The sequence below is a fragment of the Nothoprocta perdicaria genome, unplaced genomic scaffold (assembly GCF_003342845.1).
Source record: "Nothoprocta perdicaria isolate Ctin4 unplaced genomic scaffold, notPer1 scaffold_21, whole genome shotgun sequence".
In the NCBI taxonomy this organism is placed as follows: Eukaryota; Metazoa; Chordata; class Aves; order Tinamiformes; family Tinamidae; genus Nothoprocta; species Nothoprocta perdicaria.
Genome location: NW_020455316.1, coordinates 5,731,852 through 5,750,567, shown reverse-complemented (window position 1 = coordinate 5,750,567; position 18,716 = coordinate 5,731,852). Strand labels below are relative to the sequence as shown.

At 46.9% G+C, this 18,716-nt stretch overlaps 1 protein-coding gene across 1 annotated transcript in view; it reads left to right on the top strand.

Annotated features, from left to right (window-relative positions):
• SH3BGRL2 (SH3 domain binding glutamate rich protein like 2) overlaps positions 1–18,716 on the top strand; it is a 30,142-nt gene that overhangs the window by 8,442 nt on the left and 2,984 nt on the right. Inside the window, exon 2 of the mRNA XM_026038468.1 lies at positions 8,502–8,687. Coding sequence (XP_025894253.1) covers positions 8,502–8,687 — 186 coding nt within the window. The remainder of the gene's footprint in view (positions 1–8,501; positions 8,688–18,716) is intronic.

Sequence of the window (18,716 nt, the reverse complement as noted above, 5' to 3'; positions counted from 1 at the left end):
GCTCTGCCGCAGCCTGGAAGCTCGGTAAGGGCAGGCGTGAGCGCAGAGAGGCCCTTCGATGCTGAGGGAGCTGGGCCTGTGCAGCYCGAGGAAGGCTGAGGGGGGACCTGATCAGTGTCTACAAACACCCAAGGGAGGCAGTGAGGAGGAGRGGGCGGCCTCTTTTCAGTGGTGGCCATTGATAGGACTAGAGGAAATGGCCACARACTGAAGCTCCAAGAGTTCCACAGGAACTTAAGGAAAAAATTCTTGACAGTGAGGGTGACAGAGCTCTGGCACAGGCTGCCCAGGGAGGCTGTGGAGTCTCCTTCTCTGGAGATCTTCCAAACCCGCCTGGCTGCCTCCTTGTGCTCTATGTGACCCTGTGTGTGTAGTGAGGTTGGACTAAATGATCTCTAGAGGTCCCTTCCAGCCTTAATGATTCTGTGATTTTGCAAACTTTTCCTAGATGAAATCTACTCTGTGCATGTCAACCCGTAGCCATGCCCCAGTGTGTCAGYGTTTTTTACCAGCTCAGTGTTCAGATGAGCTGCGCTACAGAGGCTGGGGAGCCTTCTGCAGGCCCCGTAAGCTGGAGRTTCCCCCCTTGGGCATCTCCCTCGGGGGTGACAGCGGGGTGCAGTTCKCAGGGATGGCTGCAAGCAGCTCCTGAGCTCTGCAGCACCAGCAGCAGCACAGCGAGCTGGTTTGCTCGGCCTGCCCTCCTGGGGYTCCTGCATCTGACGGGCACCTGCAGCCTGCTCAGGAGCTGAAGTCGCTGGTGACTCACTCACTGAAAATAAACACTGAGTGAATCCAGAGGGACTCACGCAGGTGAGTGGAGTGTGTCCTGATCCTTGTGGAAGTGCCAGAGGGCTCCGTAGGCTCCGGGTTGGGAGGAAGCAGGGGCTGTGGGATACAAGCGCAATGCGGGGAGCTCACTTGACRTAGTGCTTGTCTCTTAGCAGGGCATCACGCATGCAAAAGTCTCTCTTCTCTTTTGGGGGCTTTAGGCTCCCACCTTTGAATTATACTGGGGTGAAATCTTTTGATTCCTCCATTCAGGAGAGCTGTTTATTTCCACCCTGTAATGGGTGAGTCTAAAGCGTGTAAATATCCCCCTTTTGGAGAGAAAAGTACGGGAGGGATGAGGAACCTTTGTAACGATAACAAATCATTTCTGTCTTGTAGTTAGCAGTGGAAAACCATAGGATTTTGGAGCAGTAAAAACGTGTGTTTAGTCTAAATTAAACCTGATGCCTCACGATAAAATAACTTAATTTGGCCATTTATCCTTTATCCAAACCCTGACCTTTATCTGGAAACACAAATGCGTTTTTCYGCTGCTGTCCTGTATGCCGTTGGCTGTTAGTGCCAACACCCTGGACGAGGTAGCCCAGCAAGCGGCGAGGGCCCCGTTATCATTGGGGGCCGGGCGCGCAGCGCGACACGTCTGCGCCGGGCGGATAGCGCTTGTCACGGGAGAACAGGGCGAGCATCCGCGTCCGGTCGCACCGACTCGCCCTTCGGGCCGCTTGGGGCGTTTCGGAATCCAGATATCCCTGCTCTGCTGGGAGCAGAAAACAAAGACGTGTGCCATGGGCTCCTAGGTGTTAATAATTTGAATGCGTTCTACTACTGAAATATTCCTGTGTCGCTGGGTGTTGGTGCCTAAAGCTCACGAGAGGGGAAGAGACACGAGCTGCATTTTCAGTGCCAGGAAATTTGCTCTTGCATCGTGTCTGCCGTAAGCGCAGAACGTGCTGCTGGGGATGCCTTGCCCTGCTGCAAAGCAGGTGGTCAGATAAAGGACGTGGCGCCGGTTGCGGCGCTGGCTGCGCGCTGCTGATTCACTGGCGCGGCGCGGCCGTGGGGCTGGAGCGTGGCGYGGCCGTGGGGCTGCAGTGCGGCACGGCCGTGGGGCTGCAGCGCGGCGCGGCCGTGGGGCTGCAGCGTGGAAGTCTACATGGGGGACGTGCTGCACGCTTGGAAGTGGGTGCCAGGACTTCTTGTTGGGGGGGATTTTTTGTTTSTTTGTTTCTTTAGTGTCAATGTTTTATTGTTCCTTGCGCCGTTCATGACTATTGTAGCATTTACTTGCTTTCCAAACCCTGCTGTCTTCAGTGGCATTTCAGTGAACTTTAAATAATTACCAAATATTTGATATATTTTAGGAAAACAAAGCACATCTATTGCATCTTCCCTCCACAAAATCATAATTTTACCAAGCAACATTGATGCATGTGAACAAAATGGTACCTCATAAATCCCTGCATATTTTCAGCTCGTGCAGCACTGGATTTTTGTATGCAAGCTGCAGAACTGTTCCTCACTCTCCTGCCACTGCAGGAGGACTCGGGACACTTGGTGATCACTTTCATGTTCCTCCCTGCAGGACCACGGACTGAATTTTCAGCATTTCAGGCCTTGGAAGTTCTCAGCCGCCTCACTGAACTGGGACTCTGCTGAGAAGTGATATTCTGCAGAATCAAAATACCTTATGGAAATCAAAAGAAATAAACGTATGAATAAACACAGTGTAGCATGGAGATCAGAGAATAACTTGCGTTTAATCAGGAGACAGGCTCTCCCATCGCTAAAGAACAGCTGAATTAATAAGTGTTATGGTTATCATGCTTGTATGATACATTTTGAAGAGGAAGATAGATGTTGCTTGTTGAAAGGGTTTCTTTCAGGATGCCAAATACTTGCTATAAATATGCCGCTGACTAAAGAGAGTAGTACATGGAGGAGTTAAGTGTGGAATTCTAAACAGGAGATTTAAATTACTCTCTGGCAACCTGGAGAGATTTCTGTTGGGAAAATGCATGAAAATAATGCTTATTTTTTAACTACTCTCTTGAATTACTGAATCATACGGTAAATTACAAACAAAAATGTCTATCTATAGAAGAAGTTAGCTGCCAGCTAGGATTTCAATTGTTGGCCTTTTGAAATGAATTATTGCAGTCCTGCAGGATGCCTCCATCAAATGGAGGAATGTGCTGCATGGTTAAAGCTTTATGAATCACTGAAATCTTGCAGGCTGCTTACAGCTTCTCTTGTGTTTTGTCCTAGTCACCAGGATACCCAACGTGGAAAAAAATAAGTGTCCTAACATTTATATTCTCWTTGCTGTTTATCTTCACGGTTTCCTGTTGTCTGAGACGTATTTTTGCTACCAGCCTGTGCTGATCATCCCCTTCAGCTTTAGCTAAAGTTTAGCAGGGCCAGCAAAGCATGAGCGTGGCTTCCCAATCCACTCAAGAGAAAATGTGCCTGTGGCTGGGAAAACGACCTCGTCTGTGACATAAAGATCACTTTCTACATTCAYTTTATCTCGCAGAAATGTCCCAGTTTTCAGGACAGGGTAGCTGCCCACAACGGAGTTCGCGTTTGTTGTTCAAGTTCCACGTTGGCCGTGGGCTGTTTGAGCTTCCTTATTCATTAAAACAACCCACAACACGCAGTTCCTTGCTTTGTCTCTCCTTAAGCTCGCACTGGAAGTGCAGACACTGGAGCAGATTTAAAGCAGCTTTATCGCAGCGCTGCGTCCGACAGGCGCATCCCCAGGAGCGCATCCCTGGGCTGTGTGTGCCCGTGCCAGGATGGGGGAGTTGACGGCAGGCGCCCCTGTGAAGGTCAGTCCCGCGGGGCGGCTCTGTCGCTCCGGGTGTTCGGCACAGCAGCCCAGGAGGATTCGTGTGTCGCGCGGGCGGGTTTGCAGGGCACGCTGCCCTCGGCTCTGCTCGGCGCCACGGTTGGGACTTGCTGTATCTTTCCATTAAAGCGCTTGGTTCGGGTGAATGGCCTCAGCACCCGGGAATATGCCGTGTGGAGGATTAGGAATCCGCTGGTTTTGAATGCCAGGTTTCTAAAATGCATTTCTAGTCTGAGAACCCAGCCTACAAATTACCTGCTGTCCTGCCTGCCTCTCGGCACGCACGTGGTCGGCATCTCGCCGGGGTGGGAAGGCTCTGTGATGAGGAGGCTGTTTAGGTTGGACTTGGGCAGCTCCAGGATGAAGGGAGTGTAGGGTGGTCACTCCTGCGTGTCCTGCCGGGTGGGCAGAGCTCCGAATAGCAGCTGCTGCCGTTCCCTGTGTTCGGAGCTCAGGAGGAGCGAAGCAAAGGGATAAAGGCTCTTAGCCGCTGAAGGTCAGGGTAAGAGATCGGGGCAGAAAACCACTTTCCTACATCCGTGTTGTGGGCACCAGATGCTCAGCAATGTCCCCTGACAATGTCAGGAGGTCTTTAGATTGAGAACTTGTCTGCTCTGTCCCATTTGTGTTAACTGGGCTAGTAAACTAAGGCAGAGAAGTTCGCCCTCATCATGGCTGTTCCCGAATTCCCCTTGATGTTGCTGCTTGAGTCGTCTGCCTGCAGTAGGGCAGCAGTCGTGTTCATAAGGTCTTCTGAGAACACGTTCAGGAAGCACAGGGAGGGAAGAGAGAGACTGAACCTGTTGAAAGTGGGAGTTTGTTTCCCATGGGAAACAAAGGGGAGTTGGGATAGAGCATGTAATGCGTTTGCCSAATTTCTGGTGCAATCTGGATGTGCTTTTTGATGGTAAAATCTTTGCTGTTCTGCTGTTAAGCGACCAGCAGGTACTCTGTCTTTCCCAGAGATCGCTGTTCAGCTTAGCTGGGAGGTGATCACAGAGTGACTTGAGTCTGTATTAGGAACACACAAGACACAAACCTTAGCAGAGTTTTCAGACCAACAAAGATATAAAAAGCACAAGTAGCTTAAAGTTAGAAGCAAAGTGAGTTCAGGAGAGAAGTAGGCACACGTTTCAGTGAAGCAGTTAGTTAACTGAGGGTGCTGTTTGCAAAAGCTGAGGTAAATTCTGTGTTCTCATCAGTTCAGGAATGGAGCTTAGGAAAACAATCCAAAGAGCTTCTTTATTCCTAAGAGAAATTAATTTGACTTTATCCTGAAGGTCAGAACAGATGATCCTAGTTAGTCCYACCTGGCCTGAAGATGTCTTTGAGGTATTTCGTAGAAGCAGTGCATCCGGTCTGAACAGGTATCCTCCAGTTGCAAATCCATATAAAGAAATGAAAACCAGGAGAGAAAACCTGGACCCTTTTGGATTTATAGACCTTTTCTGCAAACGGAAACATTGGATAAGTGACTGATTCATTTTAGCAGTTCCATATATCAAAATTGCCATCCTATTACTGCTGTTTTTTAATCTTATAAGGAAACAAGCTCCAAATACTGGCATAAAAGAGAGACGTCTCTGGATTTTTTTTCCCCCATCTCCTTTCTGTGAATAGAAGTGTAGAATAACAGTAAAGCCAAGCCCAGAGAACAGATGTTCTGCAAACAGCCCACTCAAAACATGGGAGACAAGCACCGAATGGCAGCCTGTTAGCTCTCAYGGAGCTTTCCCTGCTATGTCAGAGATGGATTGGGATTATGTTGTGTAGAAGAACACCTGTCTTTTCACAGTTTTCCTAAGTTTCTGCTTAATAAGAAGAGCAGAGAAGAGAAATAGAAGAATTCTTTTTCTTATTTGAATGTATAGCTAATGCTTTACACTCTAATACTCTAAAAACAGCAGTGAAGTATCTCTTTGAGATGAGACGAATGCAAATGCATATGGGAACTTCACTCTCTTTATGGAATACCAAATTAAGTAGGAGATGTGTTTCCCTCCAAGACTTCACAAGGGATACGTATTTTGATGATGCATCTTGCAGTGTCTTCAGGGCTGCTGAGACATATTAAAAGCAACATATTTTGTTGTGAAGCAGACGCTCCTGTAAGAATACAAATGCTCCCCAATGTGTTCTTCCCTGTGAGGGTGCCAGAGCCCTGGCACAGGCTGCCCAGGGAGGCTTGGAGTCTCCTTCTCTGGAGATCTTCCCAACCCGCCTGGATGCCGCCCTGTGCCCCGTGCTCTGGGTGTCCCTGCTGGAGCAGGGGGTGGGACTGGATGATCTCTAGAGGCCCCTTCCAACCTCAGCCATTCTGTGTGATGTGTGAATAACCATCAGCYGAGTTGCTCTGAACATGGTACCACCGATTCCATGAGGCTGGTTCCCAGATCTTGCCAGACGCAGCCCTGGAAACCRGGAAGCCTCCGGGCTGAGTTTCACGGAGAGGGCTGACGTTTCCACCTCCTTAGCTTGTCCAGGGGTCCCTCTCCGCTGGGCTCCCAAGCAGAGCCTGGCAGCTCCCAAAAGGAAGGAGAAGGAGGAGCTGCCCTCGCTCTGCGGCGCGTTGTGTTCGGACACACGCGGGAGGCTCCCGTGGCTCCCCGGCTGACGTGMTCCGGCGGCGCGGATCCCCTTGCACGGCGAGACAAAGCTCCTGTGGTTCTCCTGGGGAATAACCGGCTGGCTTCTGTTGTGGCAGATGCTCTGGGCRCCCGGCAAACAATGGGGCATAATTTAATAGAATTTCTAATGCAAGTAGCACTCTTGCCTCAGCCTGCAGGCTCAAATTCAGTCRCTGGTGGGAGGAGAAAAAGCTGCTTTGGGGCTAAAAATTTTCAGGACGTTTTGTTTGCGTTTGTGCAGCTGGCACATCCACAGCTGATCACTCCTGCAGATGTTGTATGCAGAACTGCAGGGCTTCTGTCTGAAAAAGGCAGTTGTTTCCCTTCGACATCCTGATCGGTTTTGTAAAAATAAAAGGAAGAGGTTGGGGAATGTTTGTGGGAGAATTGTCATGGTGTGAATGATTCCCATGAGCAATTCCTGGCTGTGACTTGTGTGTTGCAGGGTGCCAGGGCCCATTCCCAATGCACAGGAAGCATCCTCCTTACATGATTAGGTGATTAGGTGATGATGATAGGTGTCTTTTCTGTATTTGAAGAAATACTTAATATTTGTATTAAGAAATGTCAATCTTCATCTTTTGGGGGCCCGTCTTGCAGAATTTCTRTGGTGAAAGAACAAGAATATTTTTGCTTTTCACTTTGCTCTTGACAGCAGAATTCCTCCTTGCAGTTTTCCAGAGAGGCTGCAAAGGGTATGTTGTCCTCAGCACCAGCAGTGATGGTGATGCAGTAATTTCGCTGCTGTTGGTAATGCATTATTTGCACACAGTCTTAGGAGCTGCCTTCTTTAGGAAAAAGTGATCCTTTCACAACATGCCTAAAAATCAACACGGGATATGTAAGAAAAGAGAACAAGAACAAGACACCGAGACGCAGACCCTGAGATGCTTCTGAGCCCTCTGCTTCTCAGAAGGACAAGAGATATTTTAAAGCTTTGTCTTCCTGGCTTCTGTGACTGCATCTCCTTTTCCACCCGAAGCTGAATGTGCTCYGGTGTGTCTAGGTAGACAGGAGGGCTGCTGGGACAAGGGCACCCGGCGCAGGCACTTCAAAAATCCTCTGTTTTCCAAATAGTATCTGGGTCATATGATACTCCCAGGCATGATTCATCCACCTGGGCTTTGTGCCAGTCAGCAACTGCGTGGCCCTGACACCCCAAGAATACTGCAGAATGATTAAAGCTCTGTTTTTTTTTCCTTCAAATAATGCTGCTGATTATAGGTGGAARAAAAGGCATATAATTTTTAGTTCCTTTCTGAAGGAATTAGCTTTGTTACGTGGATGCGAGAGGTGCAGCATGGAGAGAGGAGGCTGCAGAGCAGATCCAGCTGAAGGAGCTCAGCTGGTCTTCCTCAGCTTACAGCCTTTCTTCAAGGTTGCTGTCTTGATACCAGATCCTCCTGGGAGCAGAGAAGATGTCGTTTTTATTTGAGTGTAGGTGTTGGAAGCCACGCTGGCTGTCAAGAGTTGGCTTTACTTGGTTACCATGAGCTAAAAATTGCCTGTGTTCCGCCTCCATTAAACTTTCATGTACAGATGATCATCTCTTTGTAACACAAAAACACTTAGCACAAACCTAACTTCTTTTTTTTTTTTTGGTAAAATTAATTATCAAGAAATTAGGTCATGCTTATTTTTAAGCATGCATGATGTGTGGACAGACATTCTTAATTAAAGATTCRACACATTGTGCTGAGGGAACCATGGGGCTGTGTTTTTAAGATGCCAAGGTATCTTAAAAGAGTGCAAGGCAAAAAAGAGTGTAGTAGCAGGGATGATTTTATTTTTTTTCTCACTTGTCTCTCAGTGAATAGACGGAGTAGATTCTCCTGGAACCTGCTGAGTTGCTTACACTGCGTTTCTTTGTGCTTGTAATCTTCAAAATGTAGCCCCTAGTGATTTTGAAAAGTGATTACCCACCTTTAACATCTACTGCTTAGAGTCCTGTACGAAGTAGTCTTTATAGAAGCATCATTAGAAAGCAAAGTATGAAATTTCCAGAGTGGAAATAAAGAGGCAGCCTTCTAGAGAGGTGAATAAGCGTAATCCCTGCCACCTTGTAAAGCAGTAATGTTAACTTCTGTGTAATTAAATCTGAAACAAGTATCTTCTGCCTTCCTGAGTGAGTTTTCCCAGGGAGCAGGATGAGAGGAGGAACATTTGTAAGGATGTTTTGGTTATGGTGCTCTCGCCCTAATGTGTTTTTTTTTGATGTTCTTCCTTTCTTCCAGATAAAGAAGAGGCAACAAGACGTGGTGAGGTTTCTGGAAGCCAATCGTATYGAGTTTGAAGAGGTGGATATCACAATGTCAGAGGAGAAGAGGCAGTGGATGTATAAGAACATTCCCGAGGACAGGCAGCCCGCGCAGGGCAACCCGCTGCCGCCACAGATATTTAGTGATGATCGGTACTGCGGAGTAAGTAGCTGCTGCGGTCACCAACTCACTGCGTACTACTAGTGGTGCCCTGTTTGCCATTTAAAACGTCAAGATTTGGGGTAAAGATTTATCTAGTAGTGTCTGAATTAATGCTGACAGCTTGCAGAGGTAGGAGCAGGTAATGTACGTTAGTGAAAATTGAGATAATTCATCCTTAAGTCCTAATGTTTTCAGTTAGTGGATTTYCCTGCAGAGGAACAAGACTTGGGGCTACCATGTACTTCCTGTGCAACCCATGGATGGTCACGTCCTTTGTGAGACCACCTGCATCTGAGGTTTCCTGGATTTGCTGCTGCCTTTTTCTAACCCAAGTGTAAAAATTCAGCAGGGAATCTTGGGCACCACCCATGAGATTGCTGTCTGGACTGAGTTGCATTGTCGCTGAAATTTAGCCTTCACAGAATCGCAGAATCACAGAATGGTTAAGGTTGGAAGGGATCTCTAGAGATCATCTAGTCCAACCTTCCCATTCAAGCAGAGACACCCAGAGCATGTGGCATAGGGTGGCATCCAGGCGGGTTTTGAAGACCTCCAGGGAAGGTCTTCTCTCTTCAGAAGAAGCCTTCCCTCTTCTGCTGCCATACGGTTAATTGCATCTACAGTCAGAGAGCCTTTATRCAGTTAGAGCCTCTAGGATAAATGGAAACTCTCTCTTCAGAAAGTAGGATAGTTTTATTTTTCCCATAAAGTAAAGGAGTTTGAGAGTTGTCTTCATCTCCTGAAAGACTGCTAAGTGTGAGAGTCTGATGGACATCAGACAGCAATCTGATGGATGGGCAGATGTCTCTGCTGGTGTGCTGAGGTGTAGTAGCTTTTCTATCCACTAGTGCAAGCTGAGGCACCAGCCTTTGGCTGATGTGTTGAGAATGGCACCCTAGAAGTGTTTTATTGTCCCGCTTAGCCAGTATGGTCTGCTGCAGTTCCGAGTCTGTGGCACTGCCATAGTTTGGGAATATCTTCCCTGAACTTGGACTCATCTTTAGCAAAATACTGTAAAAAGGTGAGAACTGGGACTTGGTCACCTTCATCAGCCTTGATGAAGTCAAGGCTGTCAGGCTGCAGCCTCGTGGCTCCCCCGTCCTGTGGGGGGCAGGTGTGGGGTACCCGATAGACCGACTGCAGGTGCGATGTGGTGCCCACCCCGGCACATCAGGGAGCGAGGGGGTAGCGCTTGTGTGTGAATCCAGTGGGAGGTGAAATAGGGAAGCATGTCCCTGGGGTTATAATAGCTAAGTATAACAACTAAATGGCTAAATAGCTAAAATCTTTGGTGGTTGAGCTGCTGTTTCTTCCCCTTTTCAGCATCTTTTCAGCTTTTCTTCATAGCATGTTTTAACTCAGTCTTAGAAAACCTGTTAATTGCTGTTTGGAATTAGCCAGGCAGAAGATGTCATGCAACATGGAGATGATCTCATTAATCTGCCTGCTTAGCTGGTAGCTGTTTTGGTTGAGCAGAGGTAATCCTATTACTAGACCTCCCTGTGTGAACATCTTGAAAGAACAAACCTACTTTGAGAAGAAGCTGTATATTTTCTAGGGTGAGGGAGGAGGCACATGCAGGAGCTTTCCTCAGTTACTAACTGGAGGATAACTGGGAGTTATCCTCCCAGCACAAATAATGAGGCTCTTAGGTAACAGAGTTGAGACAAAACATTAGGCAGGAGGCAAAGGAGGTCAGCTCTGGAAAGTGGGGTAGAATATTGCAGAGGAGCTAGATGAAGTAAGCACACACTGCACGTGTCTTCTGCTCTTGTGATTTTACATGGAGGTCTTTTAGACGTTTTTCTTGACACAAATATTTCACACACACAAAAAAAAATCATTATTAAATAACTTAAAAAAAATACCCAGAGATTTCTGTCAACTGAATTAGTGAAAATTGTACCTTCTGGTTTCTGATTTGTGTCCAGGCAATTTCTAAATCCAATTTGCTCTGTTCACAAAGGGCTGTCTGTTTTTCTGCCTGCCAATTCTGCAGTCTCACCATGTTACCAGGAAACTACCTATATACTCATTCTGGCTTATGCATTATTACTGACAGTCCAAATGGGTCACATCCTTTGTTGTTTCTCCAGATACATTAAGGCTAGGTAGAGAAAAGCAAATTAGGTGCACTTTTTATTTTGTTATTTCAAGAGAGATTCACAGAAATATGGCATGCCAGCCAAAATAGACTATTTTGTGCTCACAGCCATACTGTTCTTCTGTGTTAGGAGAAGCAGTGATGGCTGTGGGGTTTTTCCCCACTCCATCTCTTCCTTAGTAGAAAATCTCAGCAGTGTGCTCAGGGGTATTACCTGAGAATAGAATTTTCTGATTAGAAAATTATCATTTGAATGATCACTTATCAGACAGTAAGTGCACATTAGAGGAAGTTCATCTTCAGTCTTAAACATACAGAACTGGCTGGTTTCAGCTATTTGATTTTGTGATAGCTTGTTGGGGGGGGAAGAGGTGAAAAAAAGATGACCAGTGCTTCCTGGTTCACAAAACCAAATGTCTTACACCCAGGATGAGGGATCCTGCTTGTATCAAAGAACAGCTCCGTGTCATGATACACGAGCAAGAYCTTCAAATTTGGTCTGAGTTGATGTAATCACATCATTAATCTGTCTTCTCCTTTTCTCAGTCTTTGGAGACCTGCTCCCTGTTTTTTCAGTAAGAGGTTCTGCTAAAGGAACTTTGATATACCGTGCTCAGCAAGAACCGTTCACAAGATAGATAAGAGCTGTGATCCCAGAAGACAAATCATTTAACTGATAACCCAGTGTTGTGTGCTAGCACCAACACTGTGATAACTTACATATTTTGTGCCTTTGCAATMTGCTGTTTCATCATAGTGACATTGCTGTAACATTGCAAGCGTGAGGAAAGAGTCTCCTGAAATAATCACAGGGATCTTGCTCTATGTAGTGCTGTGTAAGAGTAAGGAAATCTCAGTGTAGGTGCTAGAAAGGAACTCTTGCACACTGCAGAAGCAAAGTAAATCTGAAATGGTTTGGAAAGGACGAGAAACTGCAGAGCCATCTTCTTCAGTAGGAACTAGCCATCATTTTCAACTCTGAAAGAATTTTTATTTAACTAGCAGTCTAAAGCCTTTTGACTCAGAAATTTTACAGTTTATAGACATCATGTAACATCAGCTAAAGGTTTGTAAATGAGACCTTCATTTAAGGCTTTCTATCTTTCATATAGCAGCTTTAGCACTTCCTGCTACAGCTAAAAGCARCTGTGAACTGTTTCCAGCTCTCTACTTAGATCAAAGTAACTAAAAAATAGATGGCTTGTTTGTAATGCTCTTTCAATATTTAAGGAAATCCAAGTCATGCGTCTCTGAATTGATAAAGACAGAACTTTTAAGAGTCAGGGTGACATTTGGCACTTCTGTTATGTGTTGTGTTTTAAATCCTTTCTCCAAGAGATTGGTGTTGTGCTCACAGTGACAAAAAATGTCCTTATTAGGTGGGCCAGTCTGTATTCACCACTGTTTTAACAACTGAGATACTGTCTTGAAGAACTGCATTATTCTGTTGACTATCTGCTGCTTGGCTATTATAGATTTGTCAGCCTGGGACAGTACAAAAGCCTCTGATGACTCAATTTTAAGCCTTTTTCTTTCTTATTTATATTTTTTTTATTTTTATTTATTTTTAGAAGCTCTCTGTGTGGCCTGCTGACAGCAGGATTCTTTTTATTTCCCTTACCAGAGCGTAAATTGACACTTTAGGGCCATATTAAATTGTATCATTTTTTCAAATAAATTTCACTTGAGTCCTTGTGTACAGTAATGAGGACAGCAGGTCCTGTTTTGGTGGAAAAATGGAGATTGTGTTTGGGTTTTCACTATCTAAACCCTTTGCTTTCAAGGTTACAGAAAAAAATTCTGGATGTGCCAGTTCCCACTGTGAATTTATGTGCACCCATTCACCTCAGTGATTTTGCATATGAGTTATTCAGATTATTCTAAAGCATTCCTGGTAGGATACACCATAGTACCAACAATTCAGTATTTTACAGGTTATAAACACTATTTAAAAGTAGTAATTACTTATTYTGCTTACAGCTTTTATCAAGATCACGGAAGATCCAGGTAGATGCAAAGAGCACCACAGATTCAAATGTCAGGGCCACGTTCACAAGGGAATGTGGCACGGTGCCAAGCAGGGAAATGTGTTGATTTGGAGCATGTGGCTTCCAGGGCTTCCTGGGAATTTGCAGTCCCAGGCTGGGACTCCAGCTTCTTCACGCTGTAGTGAGAAGCCATAGATGAATATGCAGCATATAGAGCAGTCAGAGCACTGAGCATGGAAAGCTTTTAAAGCAGCAGGAAGTTCTGGGAACCGGGTCTGTGCCTCATACTTCCCTCTCCAGCTGTATCTGAAATCTCTACAGCTGAGTTCACCACCCATCTAGGACTAGAAGTGGACCCTRGATCTTTTGGAAGGCTGGAAATCTCCACTTCTCTAATTATAACCTTGCAAAACTGACTCTTAGAAGCAGTGGCAGTTTTGTATGCAGAAAGTTTAGCACTGATTTGGGATTGCCTGAAATTTAGGCCAAGGAACATGCAAAGGAAATCTGTTCCCAGGTGCGAGTTTGATCTGAGGAGTAAATATTTACATAACAGGCTGACTTTACTTTTTTCTTTCTTTCTTGGAAGCTGCTCAGGAGGGTTAGAGTGAGCCCTGGTAGACTGCCTAGTGGGCAGGGCAATAGGCGCAGAGATACGAGATATTTATTGTCTGTCCCTGAAATGCAATATATGGATATCACTTCCATCAGAACAGCAAAGGCCTATAGACAAGGAAGAGGCAAAGCTGAAAGGGGTGCAGTGTTCTCAGGAAGCTATTCAGTACTCTGGCAATCGCTGCGGCACTACTACCTATTCCTCTACCCTGTGAAATACCAGTCTCTCTCTTTTTTTTTTTTTTTTTAAGATCATGAAGAGAGTCCATTTCTTAAAGAAAATGATATTTTTTTTTAATTTGTGTGTGAGTTAAATGATACATGAGCAGAGAAGARGAAGGAGCAGCCAAGAGGGGGCTCAGGCGAGTTTCTGGGAGTCGCCCTCGGCGCTTGGCTCCGCTCCCGGCCTTGGGACCGGCCTCCGCGGGCCCAGGCACCCCCGCAGCCATCGCTCCTCTCCATGAGGCGGCTGCAGCGCATTCACGTGAGCAGCTGGAGCACTTGCGAGGCCAGTGGGTGCTCAGCAGGGCAGCCACGAGGCCAAACGTGGTCAGCAGGGCGGCCACGAGGCCAAACGTGGTCAGCAGGGCGGCCACGAGGCCAAACATGGTCAGCAGGGCGGCCACGAGGCCAAACGTGGTCAGCAACGCGGCCACGAGGTGAAACGTGCTCAGTGAGGCGGCCATGAGGCCAAACGTGGTCAGCAGGGCGGCCACGAGGCCAACGGGTGCTCAGCAGGGCGGCCACGAGGCCAAACGTGGTCAGCAAGGCGGCCACGAGGTGAAACGTGCGCAGTGAGGCAGCCATGAGGCCAAACATGGTCAGCAGGGCGGCCATGAAGCCAACGGGTGCTCAGCAGGGTGGCCACGAGGCCAAACGTGTGGTCAGCAAGGCAGCCACGAGGTGAAACGTGCTCAGTGAGGCGGCCATGAGGCCAAACATGGTCAGCAGGGCGGCCATGAGGCCAACGGGTGCTCAGCAGGGCGGCTTTTGGGCCCCGGTGCCCTCAGTGGGGTCTCGTATGACTCGCTTGGCATCTCGGTGCTCCAGGTTGGTCCTCAGGAAGGACGGAACTCACCTCGCCAGGTGGAAGCTGGTGCTCACTGCTTGGAGACCGTGTGGCTGCTCAGATATGTGGTGGATGGTGCTGAAGCTTGCTTGATTTTAAGACACCCACCCACACCCATCCACACAATTTTTTAATCTAAGAGGTAGTTCTCTGCATTTTAAGTGATTTAACTTAAACAATTGCTGCCCATGGCTCCTCTCCATGTTGGCAGGATTTCACTTAGCCTGTTCAAGGTATCCATACAGGTGTAACTCATAGGCTCCATCTGTGCTTTCAGCTTCTACCATTTCGCTGTTGATCCATGTCCTGAGGCAAAGATCTTGAGTTCTTTGTAATATGTATTTCATTAAGGGGGGGTATGGGACTAGAGTGATCAGCCTACCTAGTACTGGAGCTTAAGAAAACAAACTCAGCAATTCAGTAAAAATGGAAGTAATGGAAGAATTTTATCCCTCCCCAGAATAGTTCAAATTGGTAGCAGTAATATGTTACTCTTTCCTTTTTCTAGACTTCGAGAAATAGCTGTTTCAAGGTGAGTTAGCAGGTATTTTAACTCTTGAGAATCTACTCTTTTTTATTTTCTCAATCTCATTCATCGTGTAGTTGCTCACTGTGTTGTTATTTTCCTTCCTGCTTGGAAGGGAAGGAGACACGAATGTTGCTGCTGCCTCTTGCGCCTTCTTGTAACTAAAAGGGGTTGTTCCAACAAGCTCAGTCTTAGTTCTAACTCTATGCTTGCTTTATTTACAGATTGGGTATGTGCTTCCGTGCAGCGTGGTTAACTCATGTTTTTCAGCTATGGCCAATTGTAGAAAGGGTGACTGTAGTTAYTGGGTAGATGTCTATGTTCCTGGTCACTGGGGCACCGCCAAACACRTCATCAGCCACAGTTTGTTGTGTGCTGTCCAGAATGGAGCTGTCCTTGACACCTGCCTGTCTGGTATTGGAGCCTCAGCATATGCAGAGATTAGCAAAATACCTGCCAACTCTGAGAGAGGTTGCTCTGCAGACTCRGTGATAAAAGCTCTTCAAATATCTTGCCTGGGGATCTCACTGAGGTTACCTAATGGAGACCGCACCACGTTCACGCTGCGCCGCGCAGACAGGGTCTCGTGTGTCCCTGCCTGAGATCAGGGGCTGGACTAGATGATCTCCGTGGGTGCAGGCAGGTTGGCCTAGATCACACAATCACAGAAGGGTGGAGGTTGGAAGGGACCTCTAGAGATAGAGATCATCCAGTCCAACCCCCGCTCCAGCAGGGACACCCAGAGCACGGGGCACAGGGCGGCATCCAGRCGAGTTTGGAAGATCCCAAGAGAAGGAGACTCCACAGCCTCCCTGGGCAGCCTGTGCCAGGGCTCTGTCACCCTCACTGGAATGAAATTCTTCCTCACATGCAGATSGAGCTGCCTGTGTTTCAGCTTGTATCCATTACCCCTAGCTGATCTCTAGAGGCCTCTTCCAACCTCAGTCTTTGTGTGATTCCGTGTTGTGCAGGAAGGGCTGTGCAGGAAGGGCTCCCGCTCCTTCTCCGAGCAGGGCTGTGCTGAGTAGGATTTCTCCTTGCAATCCCCATGAGGTCAGTGAGTGAACGCCTGCTGTGCCAAGGACCGAGGTGCCCTTTCCAGGAGGGACACTGTGTCTCATTCTCCAGCCTATGTGGAGTAAGTTGGGCAGGAGCAAAGTCTGATTYAGCTCATTTAAACTGCAAGTTCCCCAGCTCTGCTTGTAAGAGCAGTTACCTTGGCTCATTTCTAAGAATGCAGAGAGATCATCATCATGTTTAATAAGTGATCGCCAAAGAGGAACAATTTCCAACAGCATAGCAATGTTTTCTTTRTGTTGGTATCTGATAATTAGTATATAATAAAATATCTATATATAAAAATGCTACTTTTGTAAGCTACACTTAGGCAAGTTGCTTTTTTTTTTTTTTTTTGTCTCTTGATGTGGGAAGGTAAACGCTTGATAAGCACTAAAAATGTTTGAGATGTTTAGCAAGCTCTTTTTCTCTTTGCAAACTAAGAGCAACAGGGCAAGTTTTCTCTTTTAAAGAAATGTATTAGGAGGAGTTTTTATTATAGTTGCTATCTTTGAAATGTCGTAGAGGATAATATTTTCCTCATCTCAGTTGCAGTAATGGATAGACATTGTCTATCTAATTGCTGACTGGTAAATGAAACCTACTGTGTCAATATTGAACTTTACTTCTTACCCAGTGCCATACTTTCTGCCCGTGTCTCCTGAAGCACAGATTGTTTTTTATGCTGATCCTTTGATTGATCTTTCTGATTGATTTTGATTGGATTGATCTTTTGAGTATTGCCAGCTTTCCCCTGGGGGTGCAGCCTCCCCCGGCAGGGACAGCGTGTGTTTAAGCAAGCCAGCAAGCCGCCGGGTACCTGCTTAACCAAGTGAGTTGTGGCTTTGTCTGTAGCCCCCTYGCTGCAGTGGTTTGATGTCCCCAACATCACGCACCTCAGGCCTGCACAGCGCGTTTGGGGGACCATGCCATAGCCGTGCTGAGTGAGGTGAGCAGTCCCTAGCAGTGGCTGCTGCTTCCAGCTGCCCTGGAAGTGGAATTTCGGAGGAGGAGGGAATTGCCACCCCCAACACCTTTCTTGCTGGAGCGGATGGTGTAAAGCCCACATAAATGCCAGAATGATGCGTGTCCTTACGAGGAGTTAAATGCACATTTCCTGGCTGCTAGCCCACTCAGCCAAGGGCAAGGCTGCTCTTACTTTAATACAGCATTTGGGGAGTGGCTGGGAATTGGGATTTATGGATAATCGAGACAGTAAGAGAATTCTGCCTCTGATTAATCTGGCTTTAAAGAACTGCAGAGTCACCACTGCACCTCCCTGTTGGAGAGTCACTGGAAGGACTTGGATTTTGAAAACAAAACTATAAGGTTTGAGACTTGTTGTTATTAGCACATTAAATGGAAAATTACACTTGGATTATTTTAAAACTTTGCGTAACATATAACCTAAGATAACACRAACAGCCTTATTATGTGAGACTGAAGCTCACGTTTGGTTCTGCAGTGATCATAAGCATCTGCCCAGGAAAGGCTACGAGCAAGACAAGTAGCTTCACCACCTTCTCCTCATCTCTCATGTGGGTTACTTTGCTTCTGAAGACCACAGTCTTCCTCTCTGTTCTGGTTTAAAATCACACAATCTCAGAAWGGTTGAGGTTGGAAGGGACCTCTAGAGATCATCCAGTCCAACCTTCCTACTCCAGCAGGGACACCCAGAGCATGGGGCACAGGGCGGCATCCAGGCGGGTTTGGAAGATCTCCAGAGAAGGAGACTCCACAATCACTGAAGCCATTGGTTTGGCTGGTGAGAAGCTAGGCCTACCACAACCAGGTAGCTAGTAGCCTATTAAGAAGCATTTTCTGCCTTGAAATAGCTTTTAACTTACCTTATTGGCACTCCTGTCACTTCTCTATGCCCTCAAATCATTCTGTATCTTTTCTCCTTGCTGGCATTTGTCATTCTCTGCAGCCTTTTGTTCCCTTGTTGCTTGATAAATCCCCTGTATTTTGTGGCTTTTCGAATTTTCCTGAGGGACTGAGCACTGCTGCCTCAGTGATGATTCATGTTCACTGTCTGTATGTCCCTTTTGCTTTATTAGCTTTAATTAGTTACTGCTGTTGCCAGAATTTTATATGTTAATAGCATGTAATTAGCAGCTCTGGAAAGCATCAAAGATCATAATTTAAAGCGGGACACTCAAGATTATATTTGTACGTGCAGCTTCCATCAGGAGTGCAGYGCTGGGTGGCAGTTTGCCACACCACCTTGCTGTGTATTTTTAGGCTAACAACTGCTTTGTGGATGCCCTCGGGGGCCAGCGGGAGCCGCTTCCTTGGGGAAGGCAGGATCCTGGCACTCAGGGGCTCCCACCCGGCTCCTGGAGCTGCCTGGCCCGGGGCTCGGGGGTGAGCCGTCATCTGCAGCCAAGCCCCATGCAGCAATGGGGAGCCCCTGACCGGCCACAAAGAGCCGATGGGACCTCCTTCCTCTGTGGGACGTGGGGCATCCCACAGGGCCTTCCCAAGTGGGACCTCCCTGCTCACAAGCCCTTGGCTGTGTGCAAAGCTTCCAGCTCCCTCTGAGCTTCCAAACATTTCCCTTTATCGGCACCTAATGCTGATAGCACCGAGATGATCTTTTTGTTTCTTCACATCCTCACAATTCGATTTGGTGTCTTTACAAATGGCCCAAATCTGTGCAGACCTTCTC